Genomic DNA, 20,701 nt, shown 5'->3' with positions numbered 1-20,701 from the left:
TTTATGTTCTCCCTTTGATTTAGATATTTCATAGTTAATCTCTGTTCAAAGGCTCACTTTTTGGAAAGTTCTGATTGCTTTTTTTGTTGTGAAAATTCAGAAAGGTTAAAAAAAAAATCAACCATTTCCCTAACAATATTTTGTGACATTAAGAGGAAACAGCTGACCTTTTAAACACCAAATTTAGTAGATAAATGGGACTTAATGGGAAACGTGTGCATTACCATATCTGGAAAATGAGAAGTCTGGTATTACTCACCTTCTCTGAAAATAAGTCAAATTTTATTCACGTATTTTATAGGTTGAGGAGTCTAGATTTTGCAGTTCAGATTAGGAAATTTTATCAAGGCTTTATAAATAACCTGGCTTGTAAGTACACAGAGGCTTTTGGCATTAATAATAATAATAATCAATGTTGCATAAGGAAGAGTAGACTGTAGAATTTTAGTTTTAATATAAGCTCATCGTTTTACATTTGCAAGCACCTAGCACAGTAAAGTACTGTTCCACGACAATGAACTTCTGTGCACTACAGTAACACAAAAATTAATAATAATAATAATTCATACAAACATATTTTTCTCTTTTGTAAGTTAAGATTCAAAGCAAGCTGAACATTATTATCCTCATTTCACAGAAAGTACAATGGATGCATGGAGAGAGAGGTGACTCTGCTCAGTGAAACTATTCCTCGCCTGTTGCTCATGTTACAGGAATTTACAATCTCAGCTGCTGAAGTAGGCAAGGAATGATAAGATTGAGTAGTTCAATAGCTTTTGGATCATGATATGATTAAGCTTGTAATTGCAAGAAGCCACTTAGGTCCTGACTGAGGAATGCGTAGCATCTTTATATAGTTCCTCAGCAAGGAATTTACAAGCTCCATTACTGAAGTCTGCTTATCCACAGTTTGGCCTTTAATTCAATGGAAGAGCAAAAGGTATAAAAGAAAAACTAGATGCCAAGTGTAAGTACTAAAGCAAAGATAAATTTTCAACTTGAAGCCTTAACAAATTAAGTAATTCTAAAAGCTAATACTACTTTTGTAATATTAATTCAATACAGTGGCCAGATAAATGTTTTAATACCAAATACACGGAATGTGCAGTAAGATAACTCAGCTTTGTGGGAGAAAACCTGTGACTATTTTTTCTAATTACACTCATCACAGATTTCTGCTGGAATTTGTAGCATGTGCATTCAACCAGATACATTAGATTCTCCTAAAACATTTATACCTTTAACAGTTTTTATTTCAGAAAGGCAGAAATATCACTTGAAAGCCTCACCTAACACACATTCTTCTTAAGTGCTTATCTCCCTCTCTTCCATGTACATATCACAAACAATGAATGATGAAGAGCTGAAGTCAGAGCCACCACTCTGAAAAGCAGGATGAAATAAAAAAAATAAAATAAAAAAAAAAAAATCAAAACCCAAAACCAACAAGAGAATGTCTCTCCTCTATCACTCTATCCAGTTAAAGTCACCCTTGTGGAATCCACACTTCGTCCTCACTTTCATTTCACATACTTCACGCATACTTTGAAATTCAGTGATTTTAGGAAAAGGTTTTCACCTGATGCTTGTGATTCTTAACAAGACAAATTATTTAGAGAATGTGGCTAGGAATTGGAATTATTCCAGTTTTTTAAACATTATTTTAATATACATCTCATCTCCATTTTTTCTGACAATAATCTAATAAGAATGTCTCTTCTAGCTTCTAATACTTCTATTCTTATTAGGGATACAACAGTATTTAGTAGCTACTTACTAACAATTTGATGCTGTACGGAGACAACAGAAAAAACAGTCTCTGCCTCAAAACGCTTACAAAACAAAAGCCCAGTAAATAGATAGATAGTTCAACAAGAGAGCAAAGGAAACAATGATTAGTACAATAGATAGCAAGCTGGCTAGTAGCTTCGCCATTTTCTAGGTTTTTGCATAGGAGAGTATGAAGAAGTTCTGAAGGAGAATAATAAACTAGGTTGATGATGGATGTCAGAAGGAGATGTTCAAAGCAGGTCAGAAAGTAAGGGAGAAAGCATAAAGGTGCTAGTATGAAGATTTAATAAATGGCAGCAGTAGGAAGGCAGAACACTAGGTTTATTATTTTATTTAGGTGAAAAGTGAAGGAAATTGGTTTTGGAACTTAAATTATTTCATTCTAGTTTAATTTGGCCAAAAGCAAATGTATTTTATATTTCTTCAGCCTCCTGATTGAAAGACTTATTAATAAATTATTATCAAAATGCAATCTGATCATGGATTTCCAATTAGAGCTTTTTATTACTAATTAATGAAGCTGTAACTCATGTAACATGCATAACTGTATGGCTGATGTGTACATCTTCAGGGGTTACAAGACTTTTAAAGGATGGGTGCTGCATGCAAGTTCCAGTAGCAGCAGCATTAGCCTCCGAAAAGTTTTCTGTTGCAGACCACGTGCAGCTTGCTTCCTCTTCTGCCTGGGGTAGAAATTTGCTATTTTACATTACTCAGAAGTTATATGAAGTTCTTTGCATTATGGAAGCTGGAAGTGATCAGGAAGGTCTGGGATATGAGAAGTGAAGTGCTGAAAAATGTGTTAGTACAAAGTGGTTCTAGTCTCATTTTCTTTCATTAACTCCATGTCCCTCTTCCCTCCCCATGTTAAGTCCCCACAGCAATTCCAGTTCCATCCCCACAAAACACACACAGAGCACCTATCGCTCTCCTTTCCTTCAATAATTCCTGTCATCATCAGCACTGGTAACTCATGTGCGTCTCTTGCCCTCTCTTCAGAACTGCTATAATATGTTAGTACTAATGTCATCTTTCTCTCCCTTTGTGCAGGGTGGGTTAGAATTTACTGGGAAGCAGAGAGTTAAAAAAGCGTGTGGCAGAGGGCATGGGCTACTTGGTCATCAGGTGCACCGGCCCAATTGCTCCTAAGTGCATGTTGGACTGGAGTCTGGATAAACATGTGATAGCGCCTGAGATCTGTCAGTGCCTGACAGGCACCAGAGCTGTAAGACATTCCACAGCATCACATGAGAGGTGTCACAGTCATTGGGTTTTCCACAGCCTGATGGTGGTGGTAGTATCCAAGAGTGTTCTGAGTACAGGATGGATATATGGAACTTGGAGGGGTGTACCTGGGTAGAAGCCAGATGTTGAAGTGAGAGAGGTTGCTAAATGGGGAATGTGTTTCTGATAAAAGCAGGGTCTGAGGAGAGAGAAGTTTTGAATGGTGGTGTTTAGGAGCATTCCTAATGAGGAAATAGCTGGATTAGTTTGGTATAACTGCATGAGAAAAAAAAATCTGCTGGTGAACTTGGATTTATGTGTTACTTAAAGTAGCAGCCACAATGAAGGAGACCAGGAATAGCTGATCTCTCACTTCTCTTCTGTTAAGCAACCCGTTTTTCCTGCAGAAGGAGAAATGATGGCATTCTCTTCACATGCTTGTTCAGCAATCTCTCTTCTGCAACAAAGTAATTTCCTGTAAAATCTCTGGCCGTACATCGCTACTTTTCCTTTGCAAGTATGAAGAGTGAAAGATGAAGGGAAACACACATGGATATAGAGAGACACTACTTTGGACACTGTCACCCACTGGCTCTGAATCTCAAGTGCAGGAAAATGACTCTTAGAGTCTCCTTTATCTGTGAAACAGTGGGTTCTCAACAACTGTTCTTGCAGGCCTTTATTCTCATGGGAGATTTTGGACTTTTCCAATTTTATGCTTAAGTGGAAGTATTCACATTCATTTGAAGTTGGAACTGAAATGAGTCTTTTGGCAGGAAAGGAAGAGAGAGAAAAAAACAAAAATAGACAAGGAGACTTACTTGTAAACTTCTACATATGTATTTAGATTTCCCAATCTGGTGGTGGAGATTTCTCACTGTGCATGTAGTTCTGGCCAACAGTCTGTTTTCACTGAGTCATCTAAAGTAAATGTAAGAAACCTAATCACTTTGCAGGGTGTGCAGCAGATCAGAGAGTTATTTCCAAGTATGCATGTCTTGAAATCTTGCCATTTGTAGGCTGGAACCTTTACAGGCCACATTGCTGTTAAGTAATTAATATATTTATGGATTCTTTTGTGCTTAAATAGAAGAGTGATGATGATAGCACTCAGAGACAAAAAACATGCCTCTTAGCTGCTTTATCTCTAGTGTCATAGGGAGAGGAGCCAGATAGTAGGTATTTCAGAACTGGGTTCCAGAACTGACCTGGCTCCCCACCATGCAGCAGCCTGGCCACCTTTTACGAGTCTCTTAAATTCTGTACATCAAACCTGCTGTCTACAATAACTCTTCTGCAATTATTCATGATACAGTGCATCAAAGTATACCTTGCTGTGTTATTTAGTGAAGTGCAACACTATATCAAAAGATGCGCAACTGATAACAGGCATTTGGGTATTACACTACAGTAGAGAGCCCGATATTCTACATGGTACCATATTCTGTTTAAGAACAATTACACCACTTACAGGCCTGAGGTTAGAAAAAACTTAAATAAAAGCATGCAGGGACTTTCCACTCCCAGAGGAAATTTCACAAACTTATATCTTAACATGGAAGAAAAGCATGCAGAAGAATACAACAGGAGCTCAGTCATGGCTACTATAGGCTCAGTGCAAACCAAAATTGTTTTTTCATCAAATATATAAAACATGGGGAAAAAAGAAAAGAGAAAAATGTAATTTAGTTTTTTTATATAACAAAGAGAGGAAAAATACAATACATACTAATTTCTAAAACTATTTGTAATTGATACTTTCATTGATGTTTAAGCAGCTCTGAAGCCTTTGCAAAACAATGCAAGAAACATGAACTGTATTATGACTAAAGTCCAAAGGCCATCAGATGAAATCTTTGCAGATGTAACTCCACTGTGACTCAATTAACTTATGCAGTCTGAGGACATGCTACAGGAATAGAGATTTTGTGCAATGAACAGATGGTGTTATTAGAAATACACCATTTATACTAACTAAAGCACCTGTTTGAACACCAGTATAAACTATTTTAAAATATTCCTATGCCATCTTCCCTTCATTTTTATAAAGCAGAATGAAAAGTTTAAAGCTAATTATAACCATTGTTGTGGTGTTTGGAAGAGTTCTTGTTGCTGCCCAAGTAGAAGAGCCATAGACAATTTGCCACAGAGCTGACAGATACAATTCAACGTGATGGAATTACTAATATTTCGAAAAAGCGTGGCTATGCAGGGGTAAGTCAATAAAAAGATGTCATAATGATGCACAAAAAACATTCAGTGTATGAATCAGAATGTTAATTACTGGTATTTTTATACATGATCATAGCTTGTGGCAATTAGCAAAAAGATAACAGATTCAATTAGGACTAAAATATGAGCATAAAATGAAAAACTTAATTCAAAATAAAGTTGAAGAAATCTAAATAAATAAATCAGGGTAAAGAAATTAGTAAAACAAGTTACTTTATTAAAATCTAATCTTGAGAAAGATTAGGATACTCGTGAACCAAAATTATGATGCATTGCTTGCTTTCCAAATTCCTGTCTATTGTGCTACTTTGATTACATATGAACCAAAACAGATCATTTGCTTTATACTTGTTTACCCCATATATTAATAATTTAATTAATTCTCATTATAGGCATCATAAGTGCTTCATGACACATACAGGAAATGTTTTGATCCACCTTGTAGCTGATTAGAAAACTGGTTGTTGTAGAGTGCTACATAGGCAAGTACTTTAACTTTTAATGCTGAACATTTGAATGCAAACGACAATTGATATTATTTCAGCTGGGATAAAATTACAAGGGCCATCATAGGAACGTGCATCCCTTTCCACTAAAGCCTTGATCAGTCAAAACAGAAGGACTAAAGATGAACCATTAATTCATTGTGGTATATTAGGACACAGGTTACTGCACAAACTTCAGTTTTGTTGGAGGAACAGATCCTGATGCTGTTAAATAACTGTATTAAGCAACTGTTAGGACAGAATTAATATTTCTAAATAAACTGCATGGAAAATTAATGTAGAGAGCTTCATATGTAAGAATACATAACATACCATCTTGTCATAGATCAAAACATTCACTTATGAAAAATCAGAACTCATTATGGGGGAAAGAAAGAGGAGGATGGACAGTGAGAGTCTGCTATCCATTCCGTTTTATTTCATGACAATATGGAGAAGATATGATGTCTCAGTCAGAGACAGAACTCGATAAACACAAAGACAATTCCACAACTTCTCTGTGGAAAGTGTTGTAATTTATATCTTGCATGGGCAGGTGGGAGAGAAAGGAGACAGCTGTTGCAGCCACAACAGCTGACTACACCAGATATGCCACAATTGCAAAACAGATTTTAGTGAGCCCTCTCTCTTTTTTTAGTTTCTGCATTTACCAAGAAGCCGAAGACAACAGAGGTGACAGCCGGAAGCACAGCTGTGTTTGAAGCAGAGACAGAAAAAGCCGGCATCAAGGTGAAGTGGCAGCGAGCTGGCACAGAAATTACTGAAAGTGAGAAATATGTCATCAAGGCAGAAGGAAACAAGCATTCACTGACAATCAATAATGTAGGAAAAGAAGATGATGTGACATATGCTGTAATAGCTGGAAGTTCCAAGGTCAAATTTGAACTCAAGGTCAAGGAACCAGGTACAGCATTTCCTAAGCAATTCTGATTTCATCAGTATTTCCAGTCCCACATGCAAACTTCATGAATGAGGTCTATGGAAATTAGCCTAACTTAACACTGTAAAATTTCTCTACCAGCAATACATCTGTTTTACCCAGTAATTTGAAGCTCCAGGAATAAATTTCCTGTGGCTAAGACACCCATTTCTAGATGTCTAGAAGTCTACACAGTGGAGATCACAGAGGGAATCTCAATGTCCATCTTTAGAATTCTCTGTCAGTTTTTCAACTTAACTATTGAAAAGCAAAGCAAAGCTAGTCTGACCTAACCTGACCTAAACTAAGATACCTGCATCTTAGGCCTGGTATTTTTTTAAAAAAAATTATTTTAGTTAAATACAAAATCGTAACAATCAACAAAATTTACAACTTATGCTATAATGTTTTTAGGAACTCATATGTTCCCAAAAACTGTCTCAAAATCACCTGCTAATAAAAATACATATTTCAAGAGGGACTTGAATACAAAGAGTAACCTTTGTATTATTTATATAAACACACTTATTGTTACTATCTCTGTATGCATTAAAGGATCAGTTAGATGGGAAATTGAAAAACTTCCCCAGGCTTTTCCTCGGAAAAACTATAAAGAGACAAATTCTCTGGAATTTTCTTAGGAAAAATGTCTGAAGATGCTGAGGATAGATGAAAGCACTCATTTTTTGAAACATTTTGACCTTCTCAATCCCTTTTTTCACCCTCCAAAATGGTCTCCATTTGCCACCTCTAGGATTTTAATTTTCCCTTTTTATTTTGCCTTAAACTCAGATTGTTTATATCACCTCCTCTCTTTTGCTGTCACTGTTTATTCTAGTAACATGATGGTAGTGAGATCTTCTGGTCAGCTGAAAAGATACTGGTGAATATTTCATAGGAGACAAGGCATCCTGTTCCAGATGAAAAGGCAGTGCATGACAGGTTATGAGGAAGTGGAAATCCTAGTATGGATTAGGGCAATTTAACAGCTGTCAGAGCATATAAAAGCATGAACCTGCTGATTTTCTCATCCTGAAAGTAAACAGGTACATATTATACTAGTTATATCTTCCTCATTGTCTTTCAGGTTAGTTGCAGGTTGAGCCTGCTACAGGCAGACAGCCTACAAATAACAGTTACTGAATTTGAAAGTGTAATCATTACCCAAAAGCAACACACCTCTGACAAGCACACACTGGTGATGGAGATATCAGGATGCCAAAGGAGAGATAATTTTCCTATATACATTATATATTGATGCCTCAAAATAAGCCTTTTCTAAACAGCTACACGTCCAAGTTACAGGAGCATCTAAGCTACATTAGTTAGAATAAGGTTTAGTTCTTTCCAGTAAAAATTGAGTTGAAATTTATTTGGACAAGATCCAATGGGATACCTTCTAACAATAAAAGCGGTAGAATTTGATACTTAAGTATTAAAATAATACCAATTTTAAATCACACTGTTTTCTTTCAAGACACAAATACAGTTTAGGGTAAAAGGCATAAATACTCTGACAGCGGGGTTGACTCATCTTTATATATTCACAGATACTGTCTTGTTTTTCAGACCTTACTATGATTAGATTCTTAAAGCGTAACTGGATTACCCATCATTATTTTCACAAACGATAACAATTTCAGCTGTTCATTATCAAAAAAATGGAACCCTAACCTGCCCAGACACAGCCACTGCCCTTTGTGACAGAGGAGGCACTCAAATTAGTCACCACATGACACAACAAGGCCAGAAATCTCTGGTGGAAAAGACATTGTAAATAGCTGGGAAACTGCACGTGGGACTTGTGTGAGAGGTAGACAAGGCCCTTTGGAAGTGGCTCCGCTACCTATGGAAAAAAAATAAAATCCTTCTGCAACTGATCTGTTTCAGGAAATTCTACCTCCCTCCATCTGCCCCTGTTGCTCACTCCTACTCTCTTTTCATACTTTTCTATCTTCTCCATTGTGCCAAATGCATTTGCCTGAATTTGCCTGTGAGGTCATGGTTTAATTGAGAGACCATAAACTTCCATGAGCAAGGGGAAGAAATGATAGATGGATTTTTAAAATACTTTCTCCATATTGATTACTAGCAACGTCTAGGGCTTTTCCCAAGATGCACACAGCAGTAGCATTTGGAATATTACATTCCAAGAGCAGAGTTAAACAAAATCTCATGCATAAGCAAATTGCTTACAAAAATAATAATTGCATCATTTTTCATTACCTTTTCTATTTAGACCACTGAAGTTACCATCAAATAATAGCGTTATTCATCAGCTGACAAATTTCCACACATCAAGACTATAGAATTTAAAAACCCAGGCATCAGTTCTTCCCAAGCTCAGCAAAAGAAAGAGCTTCATCATCCAGCTTCAGTAGGCCCGTTCTCCTTCCAGCACATCCTCTAAGTTCTAGAAAACCACAGCTAATTTCTCTGCATTTCCTAACATGTATTAAAAGCTGTTCTTTTGCAAAATTTCTTCAGAAAGGAAGTAGAAACATGACTTTCTCTAATCTTGGCTTACATTCATTTCCAGAAAAGAGTGAGACAGTCACTCCTGCTGAAGCTGCTCCAGCCCCAGCTGCCTCAGAGTTGCCTGCTCCCCCAGTAGAAAGCAGCCAAAACACAGAAGGTAACGGAGAACTAACACTATAATCAAGTCTGGTTCATTAACAGAAGGGAAGAACAGGAACAGGGAATCCTTAGAGTCAGTGAGGTAGATACAGTACCTGAAAGCAGAGCACTAGTGATGAATGACAGAAAATAAAGAATAAGGAATCTCAGAGACAGAACAAACATATTGAGAAATTTTGAAATTACTTAACAAATTCACTATATAGGCTGTAACAGAAGCTGATGCAGAAAGTTCTAACTAGTAATTCTGATGTTTATTTCAGTTGCATCTGCTGGGACTCAATCAGAAGAGCCTCTGGACCCTATTGGGCTCTTTGTCACACGACCCGAGGATGGAGAAGTTACTGTTGGTGAGTACAAAATGTGAGTCAAGTGAAATTTGTAAACTGTATCTGTTGCTTGACTATTTAGCTCTCCTTGTACAGGATGACAGCTGTGATATAACAGATAAATTAAACACTATCCATAATCTTATTTTAACCTACTTCCCTTACAAGGTGGAAACATCACGTTCACTGCCAAAGTGGCAGGTGAGAGCCTGCTGAAGAAACCATCAGTGAAATGGTTTAAAGGAAAGTGGATGGACCTGGGAAGCAAAGTGGGGAAACATCTCCAGCTACATGACAATTATGATCGAAATAAAAAGGTACAATTGGCAGAGTAAGGTTCTCAGTCTGCTAGATACTAATCTTTAATCTGGGGAAAATATAAGCTAATATAGGAATGTTTTGATGTTAAGGTATCCAAAGCTACACACAATGCTATACTTTATGCATAGAAGTCTATGTTTTGACCATGCAGACAAGAGACAAGCACTACATACATAATCTTGCATACCTTATCTATGATAAAATAAGAAAATGTCTGGAGGACTAGAGGAGCAGTTTTGCACTATCTACTGCAGTATTCCCTCCATCTTCCTCTCAAGTAATAGATACTTGTTATGTTTAAGAGAAAACAATAAATCAGACAGATATTTAAGTATGATCTATCTTGGTTTTAATAGATCAAGAATTCAGCTATTAGTGTTGAAATTTATTGTTCTCTTGCAATGTCTAGACTACTTTAAATAGCTGAGTAAGATCCATTTTTACCACAAATGCATTCAAAGATATGTATAAAGGAATACAAGAGAGTCTGTACCATGACCTCTCATCCTGTGTGGTATGTGAAACACTACTACCCTCTCCTGGATGGAACAGAACAGACTTGTTCATATTAGCCACTCCTTTTGCTGACTTTTTAAATGTACTGTATATATTCTGGGTAGAGGCTGTATTTGTTTGATGAAAGCTCTATTCCTGTTTCCAAGGTACATGCAATTAGTGTATATTATGACTGCACACATCAGTACACCAGCAGAGTTTGCTAATATAACACTGTATCCTCTGGAAGACCTGTACTAATACTCTTTAGCTGTTCCTACAGAATTGGGGGGGTGTACATAATTTTTATGACAGCAATGAGTTACCTGCTCAGGAGGTTCTTAATTCTAAAAGAACACAGTGCCATATTTCATCCCTTGTCTATTTCTCTCCATGCCTTAATATGCTGCACTCTCTCTCTCTCTCACGATTTCATTTTCTAACTTATGAATTGTATCACTGGTGTCTGTTCTAGGTGTACACCTTTGAAATGGAAATCATAGAAGCAAACATGACTTTTGCAGGAGGGTACAGATGTGAGGTGTCTACCAAGGACAAGTTTGATAGTTCTAATTTCAACCTGACAGTTAATGGTAAGATTAATTCCTGCCACCTTGTTTCTTCCTTTTATTTTTTTTTTTTCTTCCTATATGCCCACCAACAATTCTTTCATGGTACATAGCGGCTACTAGACAAGCATAGATCTGAAGTGTAGACCTGAAGAGCTACAGGTACACTTACAGAGGCCCACAGATGAGGATTAGGATGGGTTGGAAGAGATACAGAGCATTAGAGGTAACACTTGGATGTCACTCAAGTTATAACTGTGATGCTGTTAAAGAAAGCACACAGAAAGATGCAAATGAACCAACTTTTCTCTGGCTTTATTCTGATTTCAGCTTCATTGTCTCATGATATTTAATTCCACTAGAATAAAAGAGAGGCCCATTCTTACTTTGGCAAAAGCTCAGTAATAAAAATGGATAATTGAAAAGGAAAAAAAAAGGGGGAAATGGAAAGATTTAGACATGTGACACTGTTATCAATTCCTTTCTTCCCAATAAATTCAAGTCATGAAGAAGAACCTTGTGATATAAAATTGCTTTAAGACTAGATGACTTATTTTACATAATACATGGTTCCACACTCACAACTGCTATACTGAACAGCTTATCAGCAATTGAAAAGGAAGTACATCTTAACATCAATTTCCCCCTAGTGTGGAAGAGTTCAGGTAAAATAGTATAAGCATGGACCAGCTGAAGGGTTTGAACGTTTGGACCATTTCCTGTTTCAGTGGTTCTGTTGAAGGGACTGCAACATTAATTTGCATCCAGCAACCAACAAGCAAAGACAAAAGCTTACTGGAGTTACTCGATCAGCAGTGTTCATTTTTGAAGTTTCACTAGTTGGCTGTAGGACTCATAAGACTTAGGAGCTGTGACTGAGAACAGTTTTTCTCCCAGTAGTAGCAGTACACCTATTCATACCAACAGAAGCTTAGAACAGAGTAATAAAGTTTTCTCTATGCAACATCCTTGATGGAGTTTCTGTACATTGCTACATATTTTAAAGAATTTACCTTTGCCTTCAGAGGATGGATTACAATTTATTAGTAGTAATAATATTCAGTTAATATCCAGGGGTTTTCTCATTAGGGTTTAAACACCCTGTGAAGCCAGTATTGAAACTAAAATTTACCAGCAGGGGAATTGACAAACAAGAGCTAAGATAGTTTGTCATGCTGCAGGTTATTATGAAGCACAAGACAGAATTAAGTTATACACGAAATACTGGATGCTGAAAGCTAATTAGTGAAGGCTACATGTTTAAAGATGATGCCTCAATCTTTCAATATGTAATTGATCACAATTTACAATATAAGAACTTTAGAAAAAAAAATTACAAAGGAAAAGGTTTAGAAATATCACTGTATTTTTGCATTATTGTGACTTGCTCTCCCATTCTTGTTCATCACTTTTTGTCACATCAGAAGCACCAGTAACTGGAGACTTGGATATTCGTGCTGCCTTCCGACGCACGTAAGTATGTACAGTAGAAACTTATGTAGATAAGATTATACTTCCATGCCGAATTCATTGCTTTCCTAGACAAAACTAACTAAAAGCAAAGTGGTTGTACAAACAAGCACAAAGATAGGGATGTCCACTAAGAAAATATTGCTATTAAGAAAATATTTCTACTATTAAAATACTATACAACTCCTAGAAATCATCTAAGAGAGTTTAGACTTTGTACTAGCATAACAATCATGCTTGTCTTCAATTATGCAATTGATAACATGTATAATTCTACCAAGAACTTCAGCACTTTTTTTCCAGACCTGTAAAGAGCACTCCAGACATAGACCAATACATAAGGAAAAGATTCTGTGTAGTGCCTAGTCTTGATTTGGTCTGGCTTGAGGAACTATATGTACCATAATACAAACATTTGCTAAACAAAGAAGTGGAGTTTGATGTGAGCTCTGTAAGCAGCATACCACTGATAACATTAATACAAGCATTTTGATTGTATTTGTTTTCATGTTCTATAGTTGTATTAATTGAATGAAGACAATGATATTGTAAGTGTCTGTGTGAAAACTCAGATATGTGCAGGTCTTAGATATTAAAGACTGCAAGGTATTGCACTGGTGTTGAAAAGGCTATTCTCCCTACATCTCTAATACTGTCTGAATTGATATGTGACTTAATGGATTAATGTTCCCTTCTATTAGTAAAATTAGCAAAATTGGTTAGGTTTTTTTTTATGTAGACAGTAACAACGTGTTTTTTCACTACTGAGTATTTCTTCTCCCTTTGTGTAATTCAGTTTCTGGTTTAGTTTTTATATATTTTTGCAAAGTTACTAGACCAAGAATATTCCAACAGACATCTATTTCTCTAACATAGGACACAAATCATCTATGACAACTCCTTGAGTTTTTCCCTATAAGTGCTATTTTTTTAATGAGTTTTTTTTTTTTTTTACATTCTCTCACAAAGAACTAAAAAAGGCTTGCAGAATTTATCTACAGTCAAATCCATCTGCAGGCAGCTGACCAGCCTCGCTGTGATGCCTATTAAATAGAGGACACTCAGTGCATAGCTGCATTGTGTTATTTCACTGCAGTGAAATTAGGCTTCAAGAGTTTCTCTTCTTGCTAGCACAATTAAAAGAATTTAGAGTCAGTTCAGAGTGAGTGCAGTGTGAACAGCTTCAGGCTGTTCAGATTTTCAGTTTCTTCTGTAAGAATGGAGCCAAATTTTGAACTGAACTGTTTAAATCTCAAGCTTTGTCTTTGATACCCTCACTCAGGAGCCTGGCAGGAGGGGGGAGACGGATGACTTCAGCGTTTCTCAGGTAGCCACTGTCTGTGTCAGCAGATAAATTCAAGTCTAACATTGAACTGTTTCTCTCTGCTTAGGAAAAGAAAAAAAAAAAGAAAAGAAAAACCCACAGAACTAGCTGCAGCTAATTCCAAATAAATGATCATTTATAGTATGTAGTATTTATATGAGACATACATACAAGTAAGCAGTAATGTAAGATGAGTATAAATAATGAAAAGAGCAGTTTGATAGTTCAGTGAGAGGCAGATTCATCCACGGAAAATGCATGTGTTTGACAAGTGTCATCTTCCCACCTTGTTAGAAGAAAAAAAGTAACTTCAAATTATATGCATGTCTGCCCCCTCTGTTTTACATGTTTTCCTCTCTGCTGAGCACATCCTGACTAAAATTGCCACTGCTCACAGAAATGTACCAACACACATGTATATGAAAATCTGCTGTTTCCTGCCACACTGTTTATCCTGGTATCATTAAATTCCCCACCCTTTTGGTCCCCATGTCTTCTACTATAACGAAAATAAAAACTCTGAGATTAGACTTAACTCTATGCATGTTAAAGCAATTATTAGGGTCTTATTCTTCAGAAAAGTTAAACATTGAATGCTGGGCTTTCCTGAAAATCTGATTTAACTACCACCTGGGAAGCAATAATGCTCCCAGCTGTAGATTCTGATTGCCTGAATATTTGATCACAAGAAGCCCTTTTCAAATTTGGGATTATACTAGTGATTTTTATGTACCTTTTATGCCTGCAAACATTGAAAATCTTCTGAAAGTAGGGAACAAAGTGGCCAAAAATACACTTTTGTCTTTGAGCATTATACCCAGAAAATTATCCTTTCCAGTACTGTACTATCTTGAAAGTAATCAAGAAGTAAAAACAGTACTTTCTTAATAAAAAGATCTCTTCTCACAACATATTCAAAATTGCACTAATTCAAAATGGTTACTTAGTCTCACTAACCTTGCATTGTCAAGCAGCACAAGAAGTTTGGCACTCGTTTCCCTTCCGTTTTATTAACAATACTGTGAAAATGCCTATCATTTGTCTGTTGAGGCTGTTTTCTTACTCTTTAAAATATTTGTTCCTGCAATATTGAGTTTTCCTGACATTCCGGTTTGCACTTCTACAGACAGACTGATTTTCTCTGAAGCAACTAGCACCGTGTATTGACAGAGACAGCATTATGGGCTACCACTACCACCAGTATAACTGAAAAGAATAATTTCTATGTATAAAACAATAACTAAATATAAGGTATTGCTGCTGGAAGAATCTGAATGCTGTGAGATGGCATCACCAGATTCTTCTACCCAAGACAACAGAGATGGCAAGGAGTAGCTGCACACTGATGATGGGAGACTGTCTGAGATGAAGAAAATCCATTTTGACTTTCTAAACCCAGTCTGCATGCAAAAAAGACCTTTTTTTTCCTGCTAAGTTGAATAATCAATAGTCATGAAATCCGGTGTCACTTCCAATACTTTTATATCAAATCCCTGAAGTGATGTTTTAGGAATTAAACCTGAAGAAGGGATTTTAGTGACTTTATGCTAAATTTTCAGAGTAGATCTGTACTTCAAATGTTCAGAAGCACAGCTAAAACACATTTGATTCAGAACACCAAAAATAATATTTTGTGCATTCCATCTGAGTTCACCATATGTAACAGAATTACACATCAAAAAACTCCTGCTTGTTTCTTCTTGTTCTCACGAATCAATTCATCACAATATTGCTTGCCATGATGCTTGTTGAACAACTGCATATTGAACCTCATCTCAGAATCAAAGTCAGATCACAGAATTCCTCCTTTAACTCTCCCAAGCACCAATGATGTGACACTTTTTTCAGTATAATGAATTCTGGAATCACAAACAGCCTTAAGAAACAATTACAGCTGGAATAATACTAGGGGAAAAAAAAGCTATTTTAGATTGTAAGAAGTCCCACAAAAAGGTTGGTTAAATACTACCTGACACTGTAAACAATATCCACATTCCCGAAACTACAGCTTTCCAAAAGCAGTAATGATTCTAAAGGAAAGCTTCTGGAACATCTTTATGATAATGAATACATTACAGATCAATATGACCACCAAATTAATACCCTGTACAACTTTATCCCTAATCAGTACAGAAAAAATACACGTTCATTAAATATATTTCTTAAACCTATATGAAGACCAATATGGACAAAGAGCCTAATTAAGTCACCTTCAGTGTCAGTGCACATTCTAAGTCATTCTAAACCCATCTACTACTCCCCTACAAAAATATATCAATCATCTACACAATGATACAGTCTCACAAGCTATTCCCATTTCCTTCTGAAACTAATTATGATTTTCTGTTACTATACAGTACCGAGGGACATGAAGAAGGTGGAGAGTTTAATTTTAGTGCCCTACTGAAAAAGAGGTGAGTGAAAATCCATAAACTTAGAGAAATAAAGTAACCAGCTTCTGTTGAAAACTCTGAAAACACTAAAACTAGAATAAGTGAAAGTTTCATAAAATCAGAATCCTTGTAGTTTTCCTAAAGCAGCTCTAACTGGAAAAAGGATGACAGGTAATTACGACAACTTCCCCAAAACCTCAGCATTTGCTGCATTTCTGCTTGGTTTACACTGGAGGGGGGGGAAGAAAAAAAAAAAAAAAAGAAAAAAAAGATTGATATTTCCCAAGGGAGAAAGGGCTGGGACTAGGGTAATTACATGCTTCCACCAGCACTTTTCATTGAAAAAACCCAAAACACAACAACAATTTACAATACCTGTCTATAATGCTGCCATATTAAGAATTTTCTGTCCTCAGTTTTCACAATACTTCGCATCAGAAGGCTGGGAGGACAAGCGTTTTTATTAGGTATCTAAATGTCACTGTTACACTACACAACTATATACTATATATTATATAGCTGTTTATCGTATATATAAAAAGATATTCTATGTTGTATAAATATTATATAAATATTTTTTATTCTTCCAATTCTAATTCTTATTTCTTGCTTTTACTTTCACTTTTTTTGGTGGAATTTCCTCTCCCATTTTCATCCTTACTTGCCAATATCTCTTTTCGTAACCTGTCTACTTATGTTTTTCTCTTCTTACCGCTATCTTAATCTGGATGTTTTGGATTCCACTGTTGCCAACAGAGAGTAAGATTTCTATTTCATTTTATTTTAAATGCATGGGTCAGACTGAATATAAGAACAATTTGGTTTGAAATAATGCATGCTTCTTTATCTTTCTTACGTGTAGAGCATGACAAAAATTAGATAGTATGAAAGAATGTTATCTGCCACCAATTTCTGAGACAGAAATGCTTTTAAACTATTGGTAGAATTTAAGGGTGGACCATTCAATACAAATCAATGTATTTCTCTGAATGTCCTTTGGTTTTCACCATAACTTTCTTTTATAAGCAGTTTTAAATTGTCCTTGAATTTCCAGATGTTCTCAATAACCTGCTGCTTTAAATTCCTATTGTCATAGAAATGAGAATCAGAAAAACCATTTGCATAATATGCCTGCTGGTGCCTATCAAATATGCACTGAATTTTTGTTCCATCCATCCTTAAACATGTCAAGTGAACGTATTACTGAAGTCACTTATTCCATAAATGTACAGGCTTCTCTGTTACAAAACATTTCTTTTTATTCTGAGTAAAGTTTCCATTGCTCATTAGCATCCCATTACTCCAAGCATGCTTCTTTCTGTTCACTGCCCCTGGCCGCTCACTCTGTCTTTCCAGCTCCTGAAGTTACTATAAACACTTGTCACTAGACTCAAGTTTTGCAAATCTAAACTTACTCAGTTTAAGTTTTCACAATCTACTACTTGGGTGAATGTTGTTGTGAATCTGTGCTCAGTCTCTGCTCAGGTATTGCTATCGCTCTTTATAAAAAGTGTTTTATCTTCACAAAGAGTACAGGATCATGTAGACATCTGAAGTAGCTTGGTTACGGAAGGCAATAAAGCCACAATAACCTCATGTTTCACTCAGGTTAACTCACCCAACTTTCAGTGGGGAAACAAGGACACATAGGTATACAAAGCCCTGTATTATGCAATATGCCATGTATCCAACTAGAAGTGAATTCTGGCTTTGCATTAACATTACAACCAGAACTCTCAAGGGGGCCAGCAAGACAAGACAGAAAGTACCCCTATCAAACTTTCTATAGCTGACACTGATATCAAAGTTTCTTGTTTCATCATGAACCCCAGAGAAGTCTGAAACAAAAAGTGCATTAGAATTTTTTTGTAATTCAAAAGTAGGAAAAATATGCTTTCTGAATAATGTCAGTAATCAAAACTGCACAGGTTTGAGAGCTGAAATAGAGTAGTTGTACACACATTCAAATTTCTATAGAAAATGTAAGGCAAAAAAGAATTGTTGATCTCTCTTTTAAAAGTTCAAATAAATGGAGGCCAATATGAAAATACTTGCATAACTTCATACAGTGACTCCAGCTGTCATGAAGTGCTAAGTACTATGAGCCCCTCTCCTAGTACCTTTCCCTCTTGCTTTCATAATTAGTTTTGAGCAGTGATAGAACTCTAAAAAATAGTAAAAATCTCCAGTATTTCCAGAAATGTTCAATTTGTGGATTTAACTATTCATTGTTTGTTAGACTAGAACTACAATTCATTAAAAAAAGCTTATAAATTTCACTGCATTTCATCAGTGTTTTTGACCTTTCTTGACTTACAAATCTCTGTTTAGTGAATTTAAGCATACTGAAAAATTCACTGCTCCTAGTTGTTTTTCACAACCACTTTAGGCTGCGCGCACCACAGGTTGAAGACCACTCCTATATTAATGAGAACTGATAGCATCAAAACTCACCATGGAATAAAAGTATTCTTCATTAAAAATAGAAAAAAAAAAAAAAGGAACGTCATGTTGAGGAATTCTCAAGAGCTATGCAGATTCAAATAGAATTGAAGATTATTCTTTTACCACTTCTGCTTTGTCCTACCTAATTTACAAGTGCCCCTCAATCCAGAGGTAATGAACATTCCCACTATAATAAAGAGAGCTTCATTTAATACTATATCTCCTGTCGCTGTAATTTAATTAACTAGTGTTGACATACAGATGTCACGGGCCAAGGAGAGGTCATGGGGAAGAGGAAGGGAACAGCTGTCACAGAACTATTAAATGGGATAGTGAGCGGAGACCTTGAAGGAGGTGACAGCTGACAGGGTCCAATCAGTTGACAGTAATGGGATAGGAAGGAACCATCTCTGGGATGTACAAAACTATTTTTAACCCCTCCACATATGTTTAAAACATATCAGCTGCATGTTCCATTTACAGCAGGTTCACTAAGCTGCATCTTAATGCCCCCAAGTGCATAGTTAACCTATGAGGTGATCACTCTGCATAAGGATCCCCAGCATCAGGGAGAGCAATGTAAGGGTGGGAGAAACTTCAGGAGTCCAAGTGCTCTATTACTTTTCGTACACTGCTCAGTTCCTGATGGTAGTGGAAGAGTACAGCCTAACTGTGGAAACTCTGTGTCCTTATGGGATCAAACAGAATGTTTTAACAAATCCAAAATGGTGAAAAGGAGTACTAGAATGGGGAAACCTTTGCTCAGAGGCAAAGACATTTTTTTCTTTTCTTTTTCAGAACTCAATTAAATGCTATACAAATTACAACCTTTAGCTTTTAGTACCATTTTATATGCAACTTACAAGCCTTTCCCTGTAATTAGAAAGTATTAGTATTTCCAAAGAAGAGACTATATTCTTGCTTACAATCAAATTTCTTGTATCTCAGCTTGCATACACCAAAACAGTACTGCCAGATATAACAATGGGATGACACTGAGCAATGGAAAAGCTAAAGCAGAAATTAAGGAAGTCCTCTCAATAGTGAGATATACTAGACTGTGGAATTGCTTCCAAATTGGAAGATTTTTCTCATTATGTATTTAAAAATAACTTACACAAAATATTTTTGAAAACTCCATGAATAATCCTCCCTGCAAATTTTCAGGTAAAGGGTGTATACAGATGACCATATAAGTAGGCAGACAGACAGAGAGACCACCAATATTTATATAATGCCTGAAGGGAAAATAATAACCTTTGAATCTGTTAAGTCTTTCTTATTTCCTATGATTTTATATTTCCTTTTGAGATACAGTTTGTTCCCCAGAACATTAACTGTACTAGTACAAAGAGCTCAGCACATATTAGAAATATTATACATTCCTAGTTTCATGTACTTATGTATCTATTCCAATTTACATGTATTTAGAAATACTTTTAAAAGGTGCTCATTGATACAATCAGGGCAACTAGCTGAAGAACTGCCTATGTTAAAAAAAAATCTTCATCTATTTGGCAAATCAGTTCAATTGTCCTGCCTTCTGCTAGGCAAAACTACAAACCATTTGTAGCTGCCCCAAACTAAATGACAGGTATATAGAGAAGAGGAATCCTGATTAAGTTTGTGGGTGATGTTGATGCACTGTTATGGCAAAGCAAATACCCAGTAGGCAGCACTTATCTCAAGCAGTCCAAACTTCAGATACACCTATCAATTCAATGACTGCTAGTGAGGGCTTAGGGCTTAGCGAGTGCTAAACCACTCCAAAGATATAAAATATCGCATGCCATATTTCAGCTCGAACTCACTGAGCTGAAATCCTCTTCTCTTGCTTCCTTTCTGTTCAAGAGCTACAAGGGTGCTGGAAATCCCAAGCCTGGACTGCAGTACTTTAATAAACATTTCCTTACAAGCAAGCCTTTTTGGGGCAATAAAAGGAGTACCAGAAATGTTTGGTTATACCTGCTGTCTAGACTGACTACAGTCATGCTTTTTTAAGCAGTAATATTTCTCACAGACTAATGGGACTGTTCTTTTCCTGAA

General features: G+C 36.2%; 1 protein-coding gene across 1 annotated transcript in view; it reads left to right on the top strand.

The window, feature by feature from the left end:
* MYBPC3 (myosin binding protein C3) overlaps positions 1-20,701 on the top strand; it is a gene marked incomplete at both ends in the record, with an annotated part of 61,829 nt that overhangs the window by 2,525 nt on the left and 38,603 nt on the right. The window contains 8 exons of the mRNA XM_082318886.1: positions 6,391-6,657; positions 9,212-9,307; positions 9,573-9,659; positions 9,807-9,955; positions 10,930-11,047; positions 12,448-12,496; positions 13,776-13,820; positions 16,175-16,231. Of these exons, the coding sequence (XP_082175012.1) occupies positions 6,391-6,657; positions 9,212-9,307; positions 9,573-9,659; positions 9,807-9,955; positions 10,930-11,047; positions 12,448-12,496; positions 13,776-13,820; positions 16,175-16,231 (868 nt within the window). The remainder of the gene's footprint in view (positions 1-6,390; positions 6,658-9,211; positions 9,308-9,572; positions 9,660-9,806; positions 9,956-10,929; positions 11,048-12,447; positions 12,497-13,775; positions 13,821-16,174; positions 16,232-20,701) is intronic.

Source organism: Platalea leucorodia (assembly GCF_965183815.1).
Source record: "Platalea leucorodia genome assembly, chromosome: 7".
In the NCBI taxonomy this organism is placed as follows: Eukaryota; Metazoa; Chordata; class Aves; order Pelecaniformes; family Threskiornithidae; genus Platalea; species Platalea leucorodia.
Note: the sequence above shows the minus strand (reverse complement) of the source record. Positions and strands in the feature narration are given on the sequence as shown.